An 18,659-nucleotide genomic window follows, 5' to 3' on the forward strand; every position below is an offset into this window, starting at 1 on the left:
GAAGCTCGCAGCCTGCGGCTGGAGGTTGGCGTAGCGGAGGACCTTGGGCCTCCGCGTCTCAGCGATCGGGGGCGGAGCCAGGGGCGGGGCCGGGGCCGCGCGGCGTTGAGTCTCGCGGCGGGAGGCGGAGCCTGAAGGCGGGGCCTTGGACGGCGCGGCTCTGTGGTTCCCCCGGCCGGGGGCGGGGCCAGGAGGCGGGGCGGCGGCTCAGGGAGGAGCTGACCCGGTCCCAGCTTATGAGCGCCTCACTTTTTCGTAATGTGAATGAGCTGCTATAGCGGGCAGCTGGCAGCCGGCAGCTCTCGGCTAGGAGGGCTGGGGTGGGAGGTGACGGTGATTTCCTCCCTGCTTGGCCCACCTCGAACATCGACTCCCTTCTCCCGCGGCCCCGGGATGCAGCCGTAGCAGGTGAGATGGGCCCTCGGGGCGCCGACCTGCGCGGTCCCGGCTCGGCTTTGCGGGCCCTTGGTGACCCCGCTCTCGCCCCTCGAGTCTGAGCAGGTGGGCAGCGCCCAGGACCGCAATCCGCTGCCTGCGCCTGCCCGCCTCTGCCCCGTAGCGCCCGCCTTTAGGACGTGCGGGGCCACCCGGGAAGACTTACGTAGGGGAAGGGGCGGCTTGTCCCCTTTGGTGACAGAGCTGCCATCCCTCAGTTTGAGGAGCACATCATTGTACGTGCGTCCACCCTACCATTCTCAGACTCTTCCCTTTATTCCGGGGGGGTGGCCTCAGTGAATGCCATCGTGGGAGCTTCTGCCCAGGTACCTGGAGCGTTGCGCCAAATTTTTCTCCCTTAGCCCTTTTTGGAGCATTTCACTTACCATGCTTTGTGACTGCCATGCCCTGGGGAAGCTGAGCGAACCAACTTTGTATCCCAGGCACAGAACCCAGGCTGCCTTTACACTTCCACTGCTGCCTGCCCCAGGCATTGGGTGGCAGCTCTTCTTTAGGGCGGCCTATGTGCTTACGGATTCTCCTACATCCTTATCTTAGAGGGCCAAAGTCTGTCCCTGCCCACAAGAGAAGAGGCAGTGCTCAGCACTCCCTCCCACTCTGGGTCTTTAGGGAAGACCTTGGTCCCCTGCAAGTAGGTGGGAGTGGGTGGATGGTGTGACTCCTGGTGTTGAAGGGTGCTTGAATAGGACCACACTGTATTATGCTTTTCCCACCGGCTAAATGTTATTGGGGTGTTTGAGAAATAGCTTAAGAGTTTAAAGCTTTCTCTTTGAAACCCGTCAGAACCCTCCTCCCCATTTTCACTTAATAGCAGTTGTTTAAAATGTTAGTGGTTCCTCCATGTTATCTAAACCAAATATGAGTGGCCAGAAAGTGGCTGGTGTATAGCATTTCTCTGCTCCCGCCCCAGTGAGTGGTCTTTTACTGTGACAAGGCAACTTTTTTTTTTTTTTTTTTTGCGGTATGCGGGCCTCTCACAGCTGTGGCCTCTCCCGTTGCGGAGCACAGGCTCCAGACGCGCAGGCTCAGCGCTATGGCTCACGGGCCCAGCCGCTCCGCGGCATGTGGCATCTTCCCAGACCGGCCATGAACCCATGTTCCCTGCATCGGCAGGTGACTCTCAACCACTGCGCCACCAGGGAAGCCCTACCCAACTTTTTTGTTCTTTAACAAGCCTTGTTTTTAATGAGATGGAAAGACTGGATGCTATTTTTTTTTTTAACTTACATTGCTGTGGCTCCTGTTTATTTTATTTATTTTTTGTTTTTGTTTTTTGCGGTAACGCGGGCCTCTCACTGTTGTGGCCTCTCCCGTTGCGGAGCACAGGCTCCGGACGCGCAGTCTCATCGGCCATGGCTCACAGGCCCAGCCGCTCCGCAGCATGTGGGATCTTCCCGGACCGGGGCACGAACCCATGTGCCCTGCATCGTCAGGCGGACTCTCAACCACTGCGCCACGAGGGAAGCCCGCTCCTGTTTATTTTAAAAGAATGCTTTAAGAAGTACATTCTCGGGGCCTCCCTGGTGGCGCGGTGGTTATGAATCCCACCTGCCAATGCAGGGGACACGGTGTTCAAGCCTTGGTCCGCGAAGATCTACATGCCGCGGAGCAACTAAGCCCGTGCGCCACAACTACTGAGCCTGCGTTCTAGAGCCCACGAGCCACAACTACTGAAGTCCTCGTGCCTAGACCCCTTCTCCTCAACAAGAGAAGCCACCACAAGGAGAAGCCCGTGCACCGCAACGAAGAGTAGCTCCCGCTCGCCAGAAACCAGAGAAAAGCCCGTGTGCAGCAACGAAGACCCAACGTAAGCCTAAAATAAATAAATTTATTTAAAAAAAAGAAGTATATTCTCTTCCTGTTGGAAAAAAATTAAGATGAGATAAAACTTTGTATTTGTAAGTCCTTTTGGTTATTTTGACCTGCCCCTCAATTAGCAGATATTGCTTTAAAATATCAAGGAACATTAAAAGAACTTCATGGGAAGGGGAAGATTACTTTCCAAAGTTTTTCTCTTAATTTTTGACTAACTGAAAGTTAAACCTGGGCCTTGCTACAGCTATTTGACCATCACCTTGAGGGAAATAAAGAGCTCTCCTTTCCTGCTAACAACTAAGATCAAACTAAATTAAACTGACTCCTTAACTGTTTGGTATAAAATGAAAACTGATAACCTTACAACCCATCCATCCTCTGTTTTAGTTGGAGGCTCTTAATACCAAGTATGTGTGAAGAACTGCATAGAACAATGAATTATATTTAATTTACTACCATTCTTCTTATTATTAGGGCATACAACTCCTAATAGCAACTGCTACCACTTCTTGAAGGCCTACTTTGTGATAAGCTGTGTATAAAGCTCCAATCCTGGGGCTTCCCTGGTGGCGCAGTGGTTGAGAGTCCCGCCTGCCGATGCAGGGGACGTGGGTTTAGTGCCCGGTCCAGGAAGATCCCACATGCTGCGGAGCAGCTGGGCCCGTGAGCCATGGCTGCTGAGCCTGTGCGTCCGGAGCCTGTGCTCCACAATGGGAGAGGCCACGGCAGTGAGAGGCCTGCGTACCGCAAAAAAAAAAAAAGCTCCAATCCTCACAATAGCCCTCTAAGGAAGTTTTTACTCTCATTTTACAGTTGAAGAAGCTATGGTCCAGAGAGGCTGAGTTACCCAAAGAGTTGATAAGTGATAGGCCCCAAATTGGGTTCAGGCCATTTGACTCTTTTCACTGAACAACTATAAGTTTAGTTAAAACTGTTGGTTTGGGCTTCCCTGGTGGCGCAGTGGTTGAGAGTCCGCCTGCCAATGCAGGGGATACGGGTTCGTGCCCCGGTCTGGGAGGATCCCACGTGCTGCGGAGCGGCTGGACCCGTGAGCCATGGCCGCTGAGCCTGCGCGTCCGGAGCCTGTGCTCCGCAACGGGAGAGGCCACAACAGTGAGAGGCCCGCGTACCGCAAAAAAAAAAAAAACAAAAAACTGTTGGTTTAAAAATTATTGGAATACATTGATATGCAAGTGTGGTACAAATAAGGGGTAGGGAGCAGTGTAAGTTATAATGCTCCAGGCAAAGAAATATAGGGAACTTTTAAAAAAATAACAGAAGACTGGAGTAGTTTATAACCTTAATCTTTAGCACTGTCTTTTCAAGTCCACATCTCTCAGGGGCTCCAAATGTTTAACACCTTTGTTCACTTGTTTACCAGCTCCTTACTTCAATTATGGGTACCTATACCAATCAGTAGCCTTCTCAGGATATAATTTGATGCTTATTTGGTAAACTTCAAGTATGTGAGTATTACAGGTTTTGTGTATATTGACCACTCCTATCTAATCCTAGGAGGAAAATATTTGTCCTGATCCAGATTAAATGTAATGTTTTTAAATGGTTCAGTTTATACCAGGGTAGCACAGAGAAAATTATCTCATCCACACCCCCAGTTGTATCAGTTGTTAGTCTTTGGCCTGCCATCTGAGTCCTTAATGTGATGTGGGTGTTTGAGAACTTAACCTGGGCATTATACATTTCAGGAAGTATAAGCTTTTTTACTTTCTACCTTGTATAAGGCTACTTTAGATGGTTAACCCAGAATAATCACTTAGGAATTGGCAATTGTCACTATGTCAATTTCAAGTTACTAATAAAAGCTGGTTAGTTGCAGAGTTGTTCAAACCTAATGTTCATTGTGTCCCTGGCAGCAAGAGGAAAGTCTGGTAAGTATTGTCATATTAATGTAAAGTTTTCCTTGCTTCATTTTCTGAACATCTTTAGAACATTTTACAAGACATTTTGTGTTCTTTAACATTTTATGAACAGCTTTGGAACATTTCAGAACACATTTTGTGGTCTTGGTGAAAAACTTAGAATACTTAACATTCAGGAAAAAAAACCAAAATTCTGTCCATGAAGTAGATAGTTCCTAAGAAAGAACATTGATCCACTAAAGGGTGAAAGGTTTATTTAAGAGCAGGTAATTATTTTAGTCTCCTAAATCTCCTGTGTGCTCCAGGCACGGTGCTTGGCATTAGGGACACAAAAGTGAGCAAAAACATGCTTCTATGGTACTTAAAGTCTAGTCAAGGAGACAGACATAAATCACACAGTCACTCTAATACATAGTATAATTATAAACTGAGAAGAGTGGCCTAAAGTTAAGGAACATGATTCTATTTGAGAAAGACTCCTGGCCTGGCTATGGTGTTAGAGGAGCCTTACCTGATACAACGACTCCTGAATTGATTTGGATATGATTCGGAGGATGGGTAGTTGTTATGTGGGTGGGCAGGGAAGAGAATATTTTAGTGTGAACTGCATGGGCAAAGCCCCTGTGGCACAAAGACTATGGGGAATTCAAGACAGCCAATATGTCTGGCTGGTGTAAAAGGAACTAAGAGTAGTCTGGTGGGATGCCATCATTTTTTCTTTCATTCTCTCTCTTATATGCCACCAGAAGTTATATTTAACTTTTGTTAAGTGATTTATTTGTGCCAGATGTGTTTGTAAGGACTTGATATTGAATAATATCAAGTTCCTATGAGGTACATACTATTATTGCCATTTCACAGATGAGGAAATGAGGTACAGAAAAGTAAGTTACTGGTTCAAAGTTGATCAGTGATATTCTATTATACTCTTCTTCCTATCCTATAGTCAAGTCCTTCCGCAGGCTGGAAAGGACCTTCCTGTCCATTGTGACTCTTAGATGTAGCCCTGAGAACTTCTGAAATTTATGGAAAATTTGGCTGCAGGCAGACATTCAGTAGACTCTGTGGGTGCCGTGTTCTCATCCACTAGGCAGAGCTTGACTGTGGAGCACTGGAGAGGAACACAGGGCATCATATTACAGCTGTAAAATCTGTGGATCTTATTTTACTCATATCTGATACTGGATATCGGAAAGCAACATAAATATTTTGAGCTGACCCACCTTTGAGAGTCAAGAGGCTGTTGTTAGCAGACACTTCCACCCATTCTATTTTTCATTGTATTTTTCTCTGATGGTTGTTGAAAAAAGTTTGTATATTTATTTGGCCATTTAATAAATCTATGTTTGCCAGTATATCCTTTCAACTAGAATTCTTCTCATTGATTTCACACTGAATCTTTCTTCTTTCTTTCCAGAGATCAGGTTGCAGTTGGAGGGTGAAAGAAAATGAATTCTTTTTCTGATATACCTGCCAAGAACTTGACCATTGCAGTCAATATGACCAAGACTTTGTCCTCACCAGTAACACATGGATTTAATTCCACTAATGACCCACCTTCAATGTCAATAACAAGGCTTTTTCCAGCCTTACTAGAATGCTTTGGCATAGTCCTTTGTGGCTACATAGCAGGAAGGGCCAATGTTATAACATCAACACAGGCGAAAGGACTGGGAAATTTTGTCTCCAGGTTTGCACTTCCAGCTTTATTATTCAAAAACATGGTTGTACTTAATTTTTCCAATGTGGATTGGTCTTTTCTATATAGTATCTTAATTGCCAAAGCTTCTGTATTTTTCATTGTATGTGTATTAACCTTATTGGTTGCCAGTCCCGATAGTCGATTTAGCAAAGCTGGACTATTCCCTATTTTTGCTACACAGAGTAACGACTTTGCATTGGGATATCCTATAGGTAAGTTACTTTTTATTTTTTAAGTTTTAAAAAATTTCAGGTCTTTTAGAAGGTAAAAAATGTAAGGCTTTAATTTGAATCTTTTAACTAAGCATTTGTTAGTGATTTATACTTATTATATCTAAGGAATCTTTCATATTTTTTCTTAAATATGTCTTAAGTTAGATGAATTACATTTTTTCAGAGTTTGAGGCGCCTTCAAACATCTACCTGAAATAAATGGGCATATCCAAATAAATTTTGTGAGTCATCTTTCTAATAGTATTTTTTTCTTCTCAATAATCACATATGAAAGAAATATAATTTCCAGAAGAGATCAGATTCTGATTTAAATTATGTAAAAAGCATAGGCATACACCTGTTTAAAAACTGTCATTATTATTAAATGTTAGCAGTGGAAATTTATGAGTGACTTTTTCCCTTCCTTATTTTTCTTTCCCTCTAGAATGTATATTATTTTACATTAATGCTTGTTATTGAGTTTTTGATTCAAAATATCAGTGTACTTTGGCCGAAGTTAATTTCTTGTTTAAGGACAAAATGAGGGCTTCTTTTACCTTTCCAACTTTTCCTTCTTTAACTTTCCAACCCTTTAAGCAGCCTAATTTTATGTTTCTATGTGTATATGTTTTCCTGATGAAATAGTAAACATACTAGTTGGGGATGTTGAGATATCTTAGAAACATATTCTATTTTCCAGAACTCTCTGCCACCAAGAAAATGTATACTTAGTAACTACTTGTTTTTTAATTTTTTTTTATTGTGGTAAAAGTCACATAATATAAAACATACTATTTTAACCGTACTTAAGTGTACAGTTCAGTGGCACTAAGTACATTCACATTGTGCAACTCTCACCATCATCCATCTCCCAAATTTTTCACTTTCCTAAACTGAAACTCTGTCCCCTTTAAACACTAACTCCCCATTCCCCCTCCCTACTCCCCCGCAAGCTCCCAGCCCCTGGCATCTACCAGCGTACTTTCTATGAATTTTTAAAGTTTATGTTTTGCTTTGATCATGTATCATAATGTAGGGATCTGAATATTATGGATATAGTAATTCATTCATAGGAACCTGTTAGTACCAGTGACTGTGCCAGCTGCTGGGAATACAATTGTGAACAAAGTTCTTGTACATACTGAATTTACATTTTAATGGGAAAGTAAAATAAAAACAAAAATAATATCAGGTAATGACAAGGGCCATAAAAACAAAGTAGTCTTATTTTACAAGGAGATGGCATTTGAGGTGGGGAGCAGGATCAGTGAAGGCCTCTCTGGTGATATAACTTCTGAGCAGAGACTGAATGAAACTTAATGAAATGGACAATTAAAATCTGCCATTAACTTTCAAATTTCTTATCTTTTAACTACCCACCCCCCAAAAAAATTATTACACCTCTGGCACGAAAAGGATTCTAGTGGACTATACTTTTCATTATTCTCTTCCTCCATATTGCTTACCAGAAATAGAAATATACCTAAGAAATTATATAACTATGAATAGGAGGTTTATGAGAGTGGAAAAACCAGGCTCTTAGATAACTGAGCTGTGAATAGTCAGAAACTAGATAGGTGTTCCTTTAAGGTTAGTCAATTTTAAAATTAAAGGATGAGCCAAGCATTTAAATAAAGACTTTGGAAATAAAAGAGCAAGGAGTTAATGTGTTGCCCCTCTCTTCAGGTGCATTAATAATGTACATTTGTCAAGGTATTGATGGTATAAGGACCTTAGAAGTGGCTAAGTATCATAGTGTTAAATATTTAATAAATAGTGCTATATCTTAATTTGGACATGAACTGTAAGTTTCATGCTGTCATAGAGTAGTAAGCCCATAACTAAATAGAACTAACATTTGTAACTTTATAAGAGTATTTTCTTATATACTTATCTCATTTGAGGTAGGGCAGATATTATTATCCTCATTTTCAAATAAGAAGGCAGACTTACAGAGATTTAATTGTCTTACCCCAGGTCACACAGCTAACAGGTGACTGAGACCCAAACCTAGATTTAAATCCTGGACATTTATGCCACACATTTATATAACATGCCCATTTGATCATCAGAAGACCCAGCTAGCCCTTATAATACATTATTTTCACAGAGAATCAAAGTTTTTCATAATCTTTACATTATTCAAAAAAATTCATAAAATGAGTAGAAGTGGAAAAAGACCTGTTAGATGAGTTTATCCATTTTCATATTAAGGCAGAATCTCCAAATAAAAAATATAGTCAGCCATTTTCATTGCTGCTTTTCTCATGTCCCACATTAAATCTGGTAATAATCATGTTCCCAGCAGTATGCTAGCCCAGTTCCCCTGATGATTATGCTTGCAGATTTTGAGTTGTAATTGTTTGTTTGATTTTAAATCACAGATAATGTAAGAGCTTTTGTGACATTAGGTTGTAGACAATAACTTTACCAGAAACCAACAGTATACACAGAAGTGCTTTTTCATATATCTGCAGATTGGAAGCTGTGGTACAGAACTAGGGCCATGTATCTGCTCCAATGAGATTATTTATTACTGCTGTTCATAGCCATCTGCCTTCTGGCTATGCTCAGGGTGAACAGAGAAGACTATGTCTCTAGAGAGAAGACCATTCTTTCTGTTTGTTCTGTGGCCTCTCCCAAGAATTCCTACTCTCTAGTTCACAGATAAGCATGGTAGCTTAAAGGAAATGTCCTTTTTACAACTGCATTTGTTCTACAACATTGGTCCAATTTACAGGTGACTCAGAAGAGATAAGTTAGTGATTAAAGAAAAAGGACAGTCTGTGTTGACTTTTCCTCTATACTATAATTATAATGGTCTATGAAATTGCATTAAAATGATTTATCTATACTCAAGTGACATAATACTACATTGCATCATCGCAGACTAAAAAAATAGCAGTACGTGGGCTTCTCACTGTTGTGGCCTCTCCCGTCGAGGAGCACAGGCTCCGGACGCACAGGCTCAGTGGCCATGGCTCAGGGGCCCAGCCGCTCCACGGCATGTGGGATCCTCCCGAACCGGGGCACGAACCCGCGTCGCCTGCATCAGCAGGCAGACTCTCAACCACTGCGCCACCAGGGAAACCCATGCTTGCTATTTTTAAAAACAATTCTTTTCAGAGGTACTTTAAGAAATCTGAGTATGAGAAGAAACCAAGACTCCACTGAGGTGAAATGTGGATTTTAGCAAATTAGAATGGTTCCCTGCCTCTGTCATTAAAAGATACAATAGGGCATAGTTAAGTGCTATAATTCATTCTTAAACAATGCTGATAGCATAAGCACCCTGACTAATCATAATTATGCTCTAGTGCTTGAGCTGTAAACAGAAAGGAAATGAAGCATTTAACTATATGCCATTAAATAATAGAATGGTCTTGTCTGGGTCTTTGTGTTATTTGCTAGGGATTGAAACCCTGCAGTAATCAAAATAGGAGCCACAGTGGGTGGCTAATTTTGTCTCTTAGTTCTTCAATGCTATATAATAATTCCTCAGAGTGGGATTCTCCCCTCCCCCCAATAGCCTTATTTATAAGTATTAATTAGAACTTAATAGCTGATACAATGATTATAAATCTAATTTGTTAATATGGGTCACCACTTTCAATTATTTTTCAGATTTGAAAAACTATACTCAGATTGATAACAAAAGAATAGTGCTGCGGGGGAGGGAGGGTGGTGGGATGAACTGGGAGATTGGGATTGACATATATACACTAATATGTATAAAATAGATAACTAATAAGAGCCTGCTGTATAAAAAATACATAAATTAAACTTAAAAATAGTGCTGCCTATTTATAAAGATGGAATGTTAAGTAATTATGCAAATGAATGGCAGAATGAACTGAAATTCCTATATGAACCCTATCCTAGTAATTAAACAAGTATTTATTCCCAACTTTTTGCTTTCCCACTAGACTATACTTCTTTTGCCTTTGTGTACCTGTTCAACTGACTTAAAATACCCCAATAGTAGCCTGCTTTATAAATATTCAGAAGATGAAAAAAGAAAAAAATTGGATATAAAAAGAAATGGGTTCATGGATAACAATTAGTTATAAATTGCTATGTTACAAAACACATTTTTAGTCTGTCTGAAACCTTTGACATTCATTGATGTGTTAATTCCATTCAGCAAGTATTTTCAGATTTTGCTTAGCACTCAGCTGGGACTGGGGGTTATAAAATGATACCTTCAAGGAACTTAGAATTTGTTAAGATGGCACTGATACAAAAAGTTCACAAAGTACCAGAGCCATCCAGGGAAGGAGAGATCCATGATGTAGACTGAAGACTCGGTGGAGGAAGTGGTACCTGAGACAGGCCTTAAATAGTAGGCAAGATTTGGATAAGAAAGGAGAGATTTCAAGAAGTTGGGGGATGATGAAGTTGGGGAATGATGATCGGGCAGTAGAACTAGAAATTATGAACCTGGTGTTTATCCAGCATTACAGTGATATAAACTGGCTGATAGAGGCTTTGCACTAAGGTATAGTGAGAGGTGAGCTGGATAAATAAGGAACAAATTGTGGCGACTAGATTGTGAATGTCAAAAGAAAGATTTTATATGTGGTCTTGTGGGCAGGGAGAGCTGTGGGAAAATCTTAATTTTTGGAAGTTAAGATTTAGGTGATATTGTTGGTAGCAAGTAAAATGGATAAAGGGGATGGTCAAGAAAAACCAGAAGAGTATACGTTGGTAAACAGAGTAGGTAACCCACTTTTGAGATTTTTGACTAGTGGGAGTAGCAGGAATCAAAATTCCAAGTAGGAATCAAATACAAAAGATCATGCAAAAGAAGAAAGGACTTGGTGATTGGCTAGGCCTAAATATAGACTTTTGTTCAAATTTGCATTGAGCATTTAAAACAACCCGAAGTCCATTATGTAATGGTGATTAAGTGCTACTGTACCAGGAAAGTACATTTCTGGTAAAAAGGCATTAACTTAAGAAGCTTTGTGTGCTGTAAGTTGTCAAAGGAAATACCTTATGCATTTTACTTTGGCTACTTGGGAAAATTCTTAGGCTCAGATTGAAAACACAAGGCTTTTCTAAAATATACTCTCTATTTTAAAAATTGAGGGGTGGGTATAGACACCTTTCTCTTTGAGCTAAAATATCTAGTCAGAAGAAGTGTAGCTAACTAGAAATAGTTATCAAAAGTGCTGCTTTTTTTTTTTTTTTTTTTTTACTTAAAGGATGAAACCTTATGAAACATGAAAGAGAACCACAGAGTTATAGAGCTATATATCTAATTTGGAAATCAGTGGAAAGAATTTGTGAAATTTTATGTAGTCAAATATATTTTGTTTAACATTTCAAAGATATTAGAGACCTCTGTATGTGCTTAGTTGAAAAAAAGGGAATTGAATCTTATAAAAAGTGGCTTTTAGCTAATGAGAACAAGGCATTCAAAAGGTTATATAATCTAGTTTCATAACTAACAGCACGTGTGCTTGACATTAATTGAACTTATGTATCCTGAGTAAGCAAACAAATATATTTTCCTACCTGTGTCACTTTATCTTAATGTAAATTGAGAAACCTAATCTTTTTCATTTTTTCACATGATTGCCTCTCTTGTGAAGCAAGTGATTGTGAGTGATTGTGGCTGTTCTTATTTTATCTGTCTTTCTCAACTTGAAATCATTTATGAATCAGGCTTTGCATATATTAGGTTGAATAATTTCAGAATTCATTGCCAAAACTGTGCCTTGAGACCAATTTGATGCTGCAAGGCTCTAAGTTGCCCTGATCAAGCCAAGACCAGGCCACCAACCCTCACATGAACCAAGAAACTGCTAGAAGTCTGATCCAACCCATCCCCTTCCAAGGAGACTCATCTCATGCAATGGTTAGGTTCTAAAGTCATCATATACAGTTGAACCTTTGAAAAATCCCTCAAATCACCCACAAGATGTAGCACACATACTTAGTGTATATTGTACCACTTCTCATAAGTCTACTAGCCAGATTCTTCTGCAGGCATTGCTCTTCTTCAATGAACAAGTAATTAGTTTGCACTTGGGAACATGTTTTATGCAAAAGAAAAATGAAGCCTATGTTTTCCTAAGAAAGTGTAGTTGAATTTGCATTAAATGTGCATTAACATGAATTTACTGTATTCTCCTCCCAAACATTTCTTAGATCCACCTTTCCATCTCTAATTCTTCAGCATCTTCACTGGTCTTCCTTCCTGAAGGTATTCATTCTTCTCCAATGGAGGCTGCTCATTTTCTCATCGCCTGCATACCATGTGAGCAGTGGGTAGGCAGGATTGGCATCCTCATAGCCACTGTGTACCACTGCTAGGCCATTATTCTCTCTCTTCTGTAAAAACTGCTTCTTTGAGGTTTCTGCTGCCTGGCTAAACTGCTCATCCTCGTTGCTGTCATCTGCTGACCTCACTCGTCATTCCTCTTCATTCATTGAAGACCAATATCTGGCCCACTGTCATCTTCTCTACTCCCAAGTTTTGCTTGTTATCTTGGTTAACTTTAGCATCCATGTGAACTACCCACCAAATTCTCTGCTCTCTCAGTTCCTTGACCTCCTTACCTCCAATGATGTTTTCCTGTACTCCACTTCAGCCACCAACTCCCATGGCCACATCCTGGACCAAGTCATCTGGGAAATATTAAATCCAATAGCTCAATATCTGACTTACTGTGAACTCCTAAACTTCCAGCTACACCTACTTCTTGAACTTCACAGGGACCTCCAGTCTCTAACCGCTCTGCTATCTATCTGTTAGCCATCTCCCATCTTCACTTCTTTTCCTATATAGCTTGGACTCCATCGCCTCAGTGCTCTTTTTTTTTAAAACATTTTTAAAATAAATTAATTTTATTTTATTTATTTTTGGCTGCGTTGGGTCTTCGTTGCTGCACGCGGGCTTTCTCCAGTTGTTGCGAGCGGGGGCTCCTCTTTGTTGCGATGCACAGGCTTCTTATTGCGATGGCCTATCTTGTGGAGCACGGGCTCTAGGTGCGCGGGCTTCAGTAGTTGTGGCACGTGGGCTCGGTAGTTGTGGCTCACGGGCTCTAGAGCACAGGCTCAGTAGTTGTGGCACCTGGGCTTAGTTGCTCCACAGCATGTGGGATCTTCCTGGACCAGGGCTCGAACCTGTGTCCCCTGCATTGGCAGGCGGATTCTCAACCACTGTGCCAGCAGTGAAGTCCCTCAGTGCTCATTTTTTAGTCTGTTATCTCCTCCTCTCTCCTGCGTTCTCTGTGCTCTGATTTCTGCCTCACCACTCCAATGAAACTTCTCTCTCAAGAGAACCAACAACCACCTTATTGCTATGACTACTTAAACATTTTGTTAGTAGATTTTTACCTTGAATTGTTTTAAGAATTCTACAATTCTGCCCCTTTATTGAGACTAGTCTTAGCCTCTAAGTAGTAACAATTAGTGGGTTTTACTAAAAATACTTTTTAAAAGTTGATTATCATTTTATAAGCTAAATGTCATTTAATATAGTGGGGTTTTTTTCCTTTTCAGCTTTATTACTAAAACATACTTTTCCAAAACTAGGGTAATGAGGTCATTCTACACTATTTAGGTTAATTTACAATATGTTATAATTAAGCATGGAAAACATTATATTCATAATTTATTAATATATTTCTGTGGTAACCATTTAAAAATCAATTTTAATTTGTATTTTGCAGTTGAAGCTTTATATCAAACGACATACCCAGAGTATCTCCAGTACATTTACTTAGTGGCGCCAATATCTCTTATGATGTTAAACCCTATAGGGTTTATCTTCTGTGAAATGCAGAGATGGAAAGACACTCCAAATGCTTCTCAAAACAAAGTGAAAATTGTGGGACTTGGACTTCTGCATGTGTTACAGAACCCAATAGTATTTATGGTTTTCATTGGCATTGCTTTCAATTTTATTCTTGATCAAAAGGTGCCCGTATATATGGAAAATTTTCTTGATGGACTTGCGAATTCTTTTTCTGGATCAGCTCTATTTTATCTTGGTCTTACAATGGTAGGAAAATAAAAAAACTGAAGAAGTCAGCATTTGTTGTACTAATCCTTCTCATCACAGCTAAACTGTAAGTTTCACTTATTTAACTTGGGGATTGTACTTTGTGAAAGCCTTATTTAGCCCGTTCGTTGGGATATGTCTCTATTTTCTCCATTAAATAGTTTGATAGTAGTAATCTCTCCTAATTGAGTAGTTACAATTTAAAGGAAAATGTGATATTGGTATATTGTGGAAAGTCATTTCCATGTAGGTTACTCTTTACATTTTACTGTCAGAGGATAAAGACTATTGGTTTACCTTCAGCTTTTTTAAAATTTTATTTTGCGGTACGCGGGCCTCTCACTGTTGTGGCCTCTCCCATTGCGGAGCTCCGGACGCGCAGGCTCAGCAGCCATGGCTCACGGGCCCAGCCGCTCCGCGGCATGTGGGATCCTCCCGGACCAGGGCACGAACCCGTGTCCCCTGCATCCATCGGCAGGCAGGCTCTCAACCACTGCGCCACCAGGGAAGCCCTCCTTTCAGCTTTTATATAATTTTACTTAATATCTTACAGTGTCCTAGTTTGATCATATTTTTAAAGGAATTTTGCAGGATTTCTGAGTTTTCTAAATTTATTAAAATCCTATTGGCCATGATGAAAACAATAATTTTGAATATAAACTTCTATTTCATGAATTTAGGAACATTCTAAAATTCTGAGGGTGGCTGAATATAGGTAAGTCAGTAGGAATGATTATTATTAACCATCTGATCCTAGCCTGTAAATGAAAAGTTTCTTAGCTCCTTAGTTGATAGTTCCTTCAGCCTCCTTAGCTCTTTAGGACGTGGAGTTATACTTCCTGGTAAAGGTGACATAATTTTACTACAAGATTATCCCAAGGCACTTGGGGCATATTTAACTATTGAATTTAGCTCTTGTATAGACAATTAAATTCATGAGACCAGTGCAATATGAAATAGTATCTATACTTTCAAAATAATAAAAATGAATATAAATTCTGAAGATTACTAATAGTGGTGTTATGCTCTTGGAAATAAGTATTATTTCGTTTTTTGTTTAATTTTTGGCTGCACTGCATGGCATGTAGAATCTTAGTTCCCCGACCAGGGATTGAACCCACGCCCCCTGCAAGTGGAAGTGTGGAGTCTTAACTACTGGACCACCAGGGAAGTTCCTTATTTAGTTTTTCACAGCAAATAAATATGGTTCTAACAATAATAGTAACACCAACCATTACTTATAAGTATTTAAATATTCTCATTTTAAAAATCTTTTTTCTGGTTCTTTGATCCCTATTACATAATTTCTTCTTCTTTTAATTAAAAAAAAAGCATGTCTGTAGGTGCTGCTGTGACAATATTAACCTTGGTTTTGTTCTTTCTAAAGGAAAGCTCCATTAACTTGCTACTGTTGATATGGTCTTTCTGTGGAATCTGGAGGATTTGTTTAATAATTAACTCTTCACCAGATCTGGATTTCATTAGTTTTCTCTACCTCAGTTATTTCAGTTCCCTTTGCTAAACATTTTTTCTTTATTAAGATAAAGAGCTAATTGCAAGATACCTGTTTCTCTACTGGTTTTTGAAATCTAACTGAGTAGCATTGTTATCATTACCTGAACCATTTAAACCTCTAATCATAATAAAGGTCCACTTTTTTTTTTTCCAAGAATGAGTTTAGTAATTTTCTTGAAAAAGTTTACTCAGATTGTCAGTCTTCTTTTTTCTTTAACATTTCAATGAACTAATAGGGAAAGCAAGAAACAGCAGTTATAATTGCAACTTTTACAGATTTTTGCAAGAAAATTATTCATAGAACAAAAAAAATTAGGTTTTTTCCTCCTAATTCCTGATGTTTGAAGTATTTCTAGAATATTGTTTTTACTTTAAGTAGCTCCAAGTTGAATTTTTTATTCTTTCAATAAAATGATACCTTCTGGGCAGGAGAAGAATAACCTAATGCCAAGTTCACTAGAGCAATTTACTATTTGGGGACCAGCATACTTTGATACCCAAGCAAATGATGCTTTTCTTGTTTCTTCAGCCTGGTGCTGCCACTTCTGTGCCGAGAAATGGTGGAACTCTTGACAAGGGCAACAGTGTAGTGAACCATGCAAGTGTATCGAATTATGCATTTTTGTATGGTGTCTTTCCTGTAGCTCCAGGAGTGGCTATCTTTGCAACACAGTTCAACATGGAAGTAGAGATTGTATGTATATATTACTTTTTAAGTTTGATTGTTTTGGTTAGTAGAAAAATGAATTTTTAAAACACAGAAATCTACATTCTTTATGAGAATTTGATATCTGTAAATTGCCTCATTATAAGTAAAGAGACATTATGTAACATCGTGTAACAAGTGAGTTATTTAATCTGGGGTCTTTATTCAGCCATGACTTTTTCAGTAGTCGTTTTAGTTTCAAGTATTTTAATGCTGTAATTTTAGTTAAGCCTAAAGGTTATTTACAGAAGGGTAACTTTCAAAATTTGAGGGGAAAAAATCTGATTTATTCATTGATAATCCAACCACCAGATGCAAAATACCACAAATCAACTGCAATAAATAGCTAAATCAGTTAACATCAATTAGTGTCTAAGCATACTATTATATGTTATCTACAGCATTAGAGCAGATGTTTTTGAAATATAACATGAAGGAACTAAATTGTTGACCAAAGCTTAGTTCCATTATTTAATCGGTAGAATGTTTGCATGGTAATTTTTCTCTTTTTGAAATTGTTTTTATTGCCCAATATTTTATGAAATAGTATGGAAAGAAACTGGTCATCAGTTTAAGTAGATCATTGATATGTTTACTTTCTGGAATCTAGAGATATAAACATCAGATGTGGGATTTCTAGCAGTTATATGCAAATATAAATTGAGCATAGACTGGAAGAGAAGCCAAGGGAACTTAACTTGTGTTTTCTTTTAAGAACTCTAAGAAAAGGGGAATATGATATTAGATAACATGCTGGATTCTGTGATGTCTCTTTACTGACTCCTTGCTTTTATTTTAGAATGCCTTAATGTGCTGTGGCTAAAGTTTACGAGAATTGTTTAAGTGAGTCTGTGACTCTTCCTCAATTTGACTTCATTTTTTGCCAGATAACCTCAGGGATGGTAATAAGCACATTTGTGTCTGCGCCAATCATGTACGTCTCTGCCTGGTTACTGACTTTTCCCACCATGGACCCGAAGCCATTGGCATATGCCATCCAGAATGTTAGTTTTGATATAAGTATTATCAGTCTGGTCTCCTTGGTAAGTATGTTTCAGTGTAAAAATGAATGAGAATCACAGAATGAATTTGAGAATAGCTTGGTAACAGAAAGTTAGGGAGTAAAAATATAATTTCTTATGCAATACAGAAAGCTAAAGCCTACCCATAAAATATAGTATCAGCCTTCTGAGTTTTGTCTTTCCAGTTGGGAGTTAGAGTTATATAACAGACAAGCCATGAGATTTAGTCAAACTTGGATTTGACTCCTGGCCCTGTGACAAACTAGCTGTTATTTCTCTGTGGAGTTACCTAAGCCTCTCTAAGCTTCAATTTTCTCAACTATAAAATACAGATAATAATTTAACGTACTTCCATGGTTTGTTTAAGGATTACATGAGAACAATATATGTAAAAGGCATTCTGAAAATGGTGAATTGCTATATAAATACTAGCTATTGTAGAATCATGTTGTAGGAAGGGATCTTTGGGGATTAAGACCAAACATCCATTTAATGTTAATGAAACTTTGGGTATATCTAGCTCAAATTAAATACTTATACACTTGGCAACTAGAGTATCTTGTAGATTGAGTTGCCTGTTGAATTCAAACAGTATTCTGGCTGAAAACAAAAAGACAACTTTTGCTGTTAAAGGAAAGGAGATAAGGATGAATATGTATACTGGCAACAAATAAATGTGTGATTAATGTAATTTTTAAGAAATTTTGCTTCTGTTACATTTTCTTAAAAATGATGCCCGTTGATAAGAGGGCAGTTTCGTAGGGGGGAGAGACAATATAAATTTTGATTGACAATGAGGTGAGAAGAAAGAAGGAAATCAAACCAGCATACGTAGCTGACTACTGGGTATCCTTTTAAATATAAAGAATGCAGGAAAATTAATCTTAAGGTGGATGACATGTGTTGTTTGAAGTAAGACAGCCTGGAATGTAGATACCTCACGAGCCAATGTGGTGGAATCAAAAAGGGAAAATTCAAGATAGTGCAGTATAACTGCGTCTCCCACTAAAGCTCCTTTCCTGAAGAGGTGTCTGTGAGCCTGTGTCCCACCCCAGCCACCAAAGGTAGGGATAGTTGGAACGTGGCCCTCCCTGTTCAAGGACTAGTTCTTAAAGACTCTGTCATTTTTGGAGTTAATTTACCATAGGATCTCTCCATGCTTTCTATTTTACTTTACTTTTACTATTAGTTTACCTTAATGCCCTTTTGGGAGCTACACAAGTTAAAGTAAATAAAATATTGCAATTCCTTTTTTGAACCAGGATAAGAGAATTCTTTAAAGAGGCTAATAAGTAATTAGTAAAGTAATTATAAAAGTTAGTAATTAATAAGTGATT

The 18,659-nt window shown here is 39.2% G+C and overlaps 1 protein-coding gene across 1 annotated transcript in view; it reads left to right on the plus strand.

The window, feature by feature from the left end:
- Positions 1-249: 249 nt before the first annotated feature.
- The window catches only part of GPR155 (G protein-coupled receptor 155), a 43,329-nt gene continuing 24,919 nt past the window's right edge, over positions 250-18,659 (plus strand). Inside the window, 7 exon segments of the mRNA XM_032636753.1 lie at positions 250-408; positions 5,569-6,065; positions 13,748-14,086; positions 14,089-14,146; positions 16,124-16,158; positions 16,161-16,288; positions 17,188-17,343. Coding sequence (XP_032492644.1) covers positions 5,600-6,065; positions 13,748-14,086; positions 14,089-14,146; positions 16,124-16,158; positions 16,161-16,288; positions 17,188-17,343 — 1,182 coding nt within the window. The 5' untranslated portion in view covers positions 250-408; positions 5,569-5,599.

This window comes from Phocoena sinus, chromosome 7 (assembly GCF_008692025.1).
Source record: "Phocoena sinus isolate mPhoSin1 chromosome 7, mPhoSin1.pri, whole genome shotgun sequence".
Classification (NCBI taxonomy): Eukaryota; Metazoa; Chordata; class Mammalia; order Artiodactyla; family Phocoenidae; genus Phocoena; species Phocoena sinus.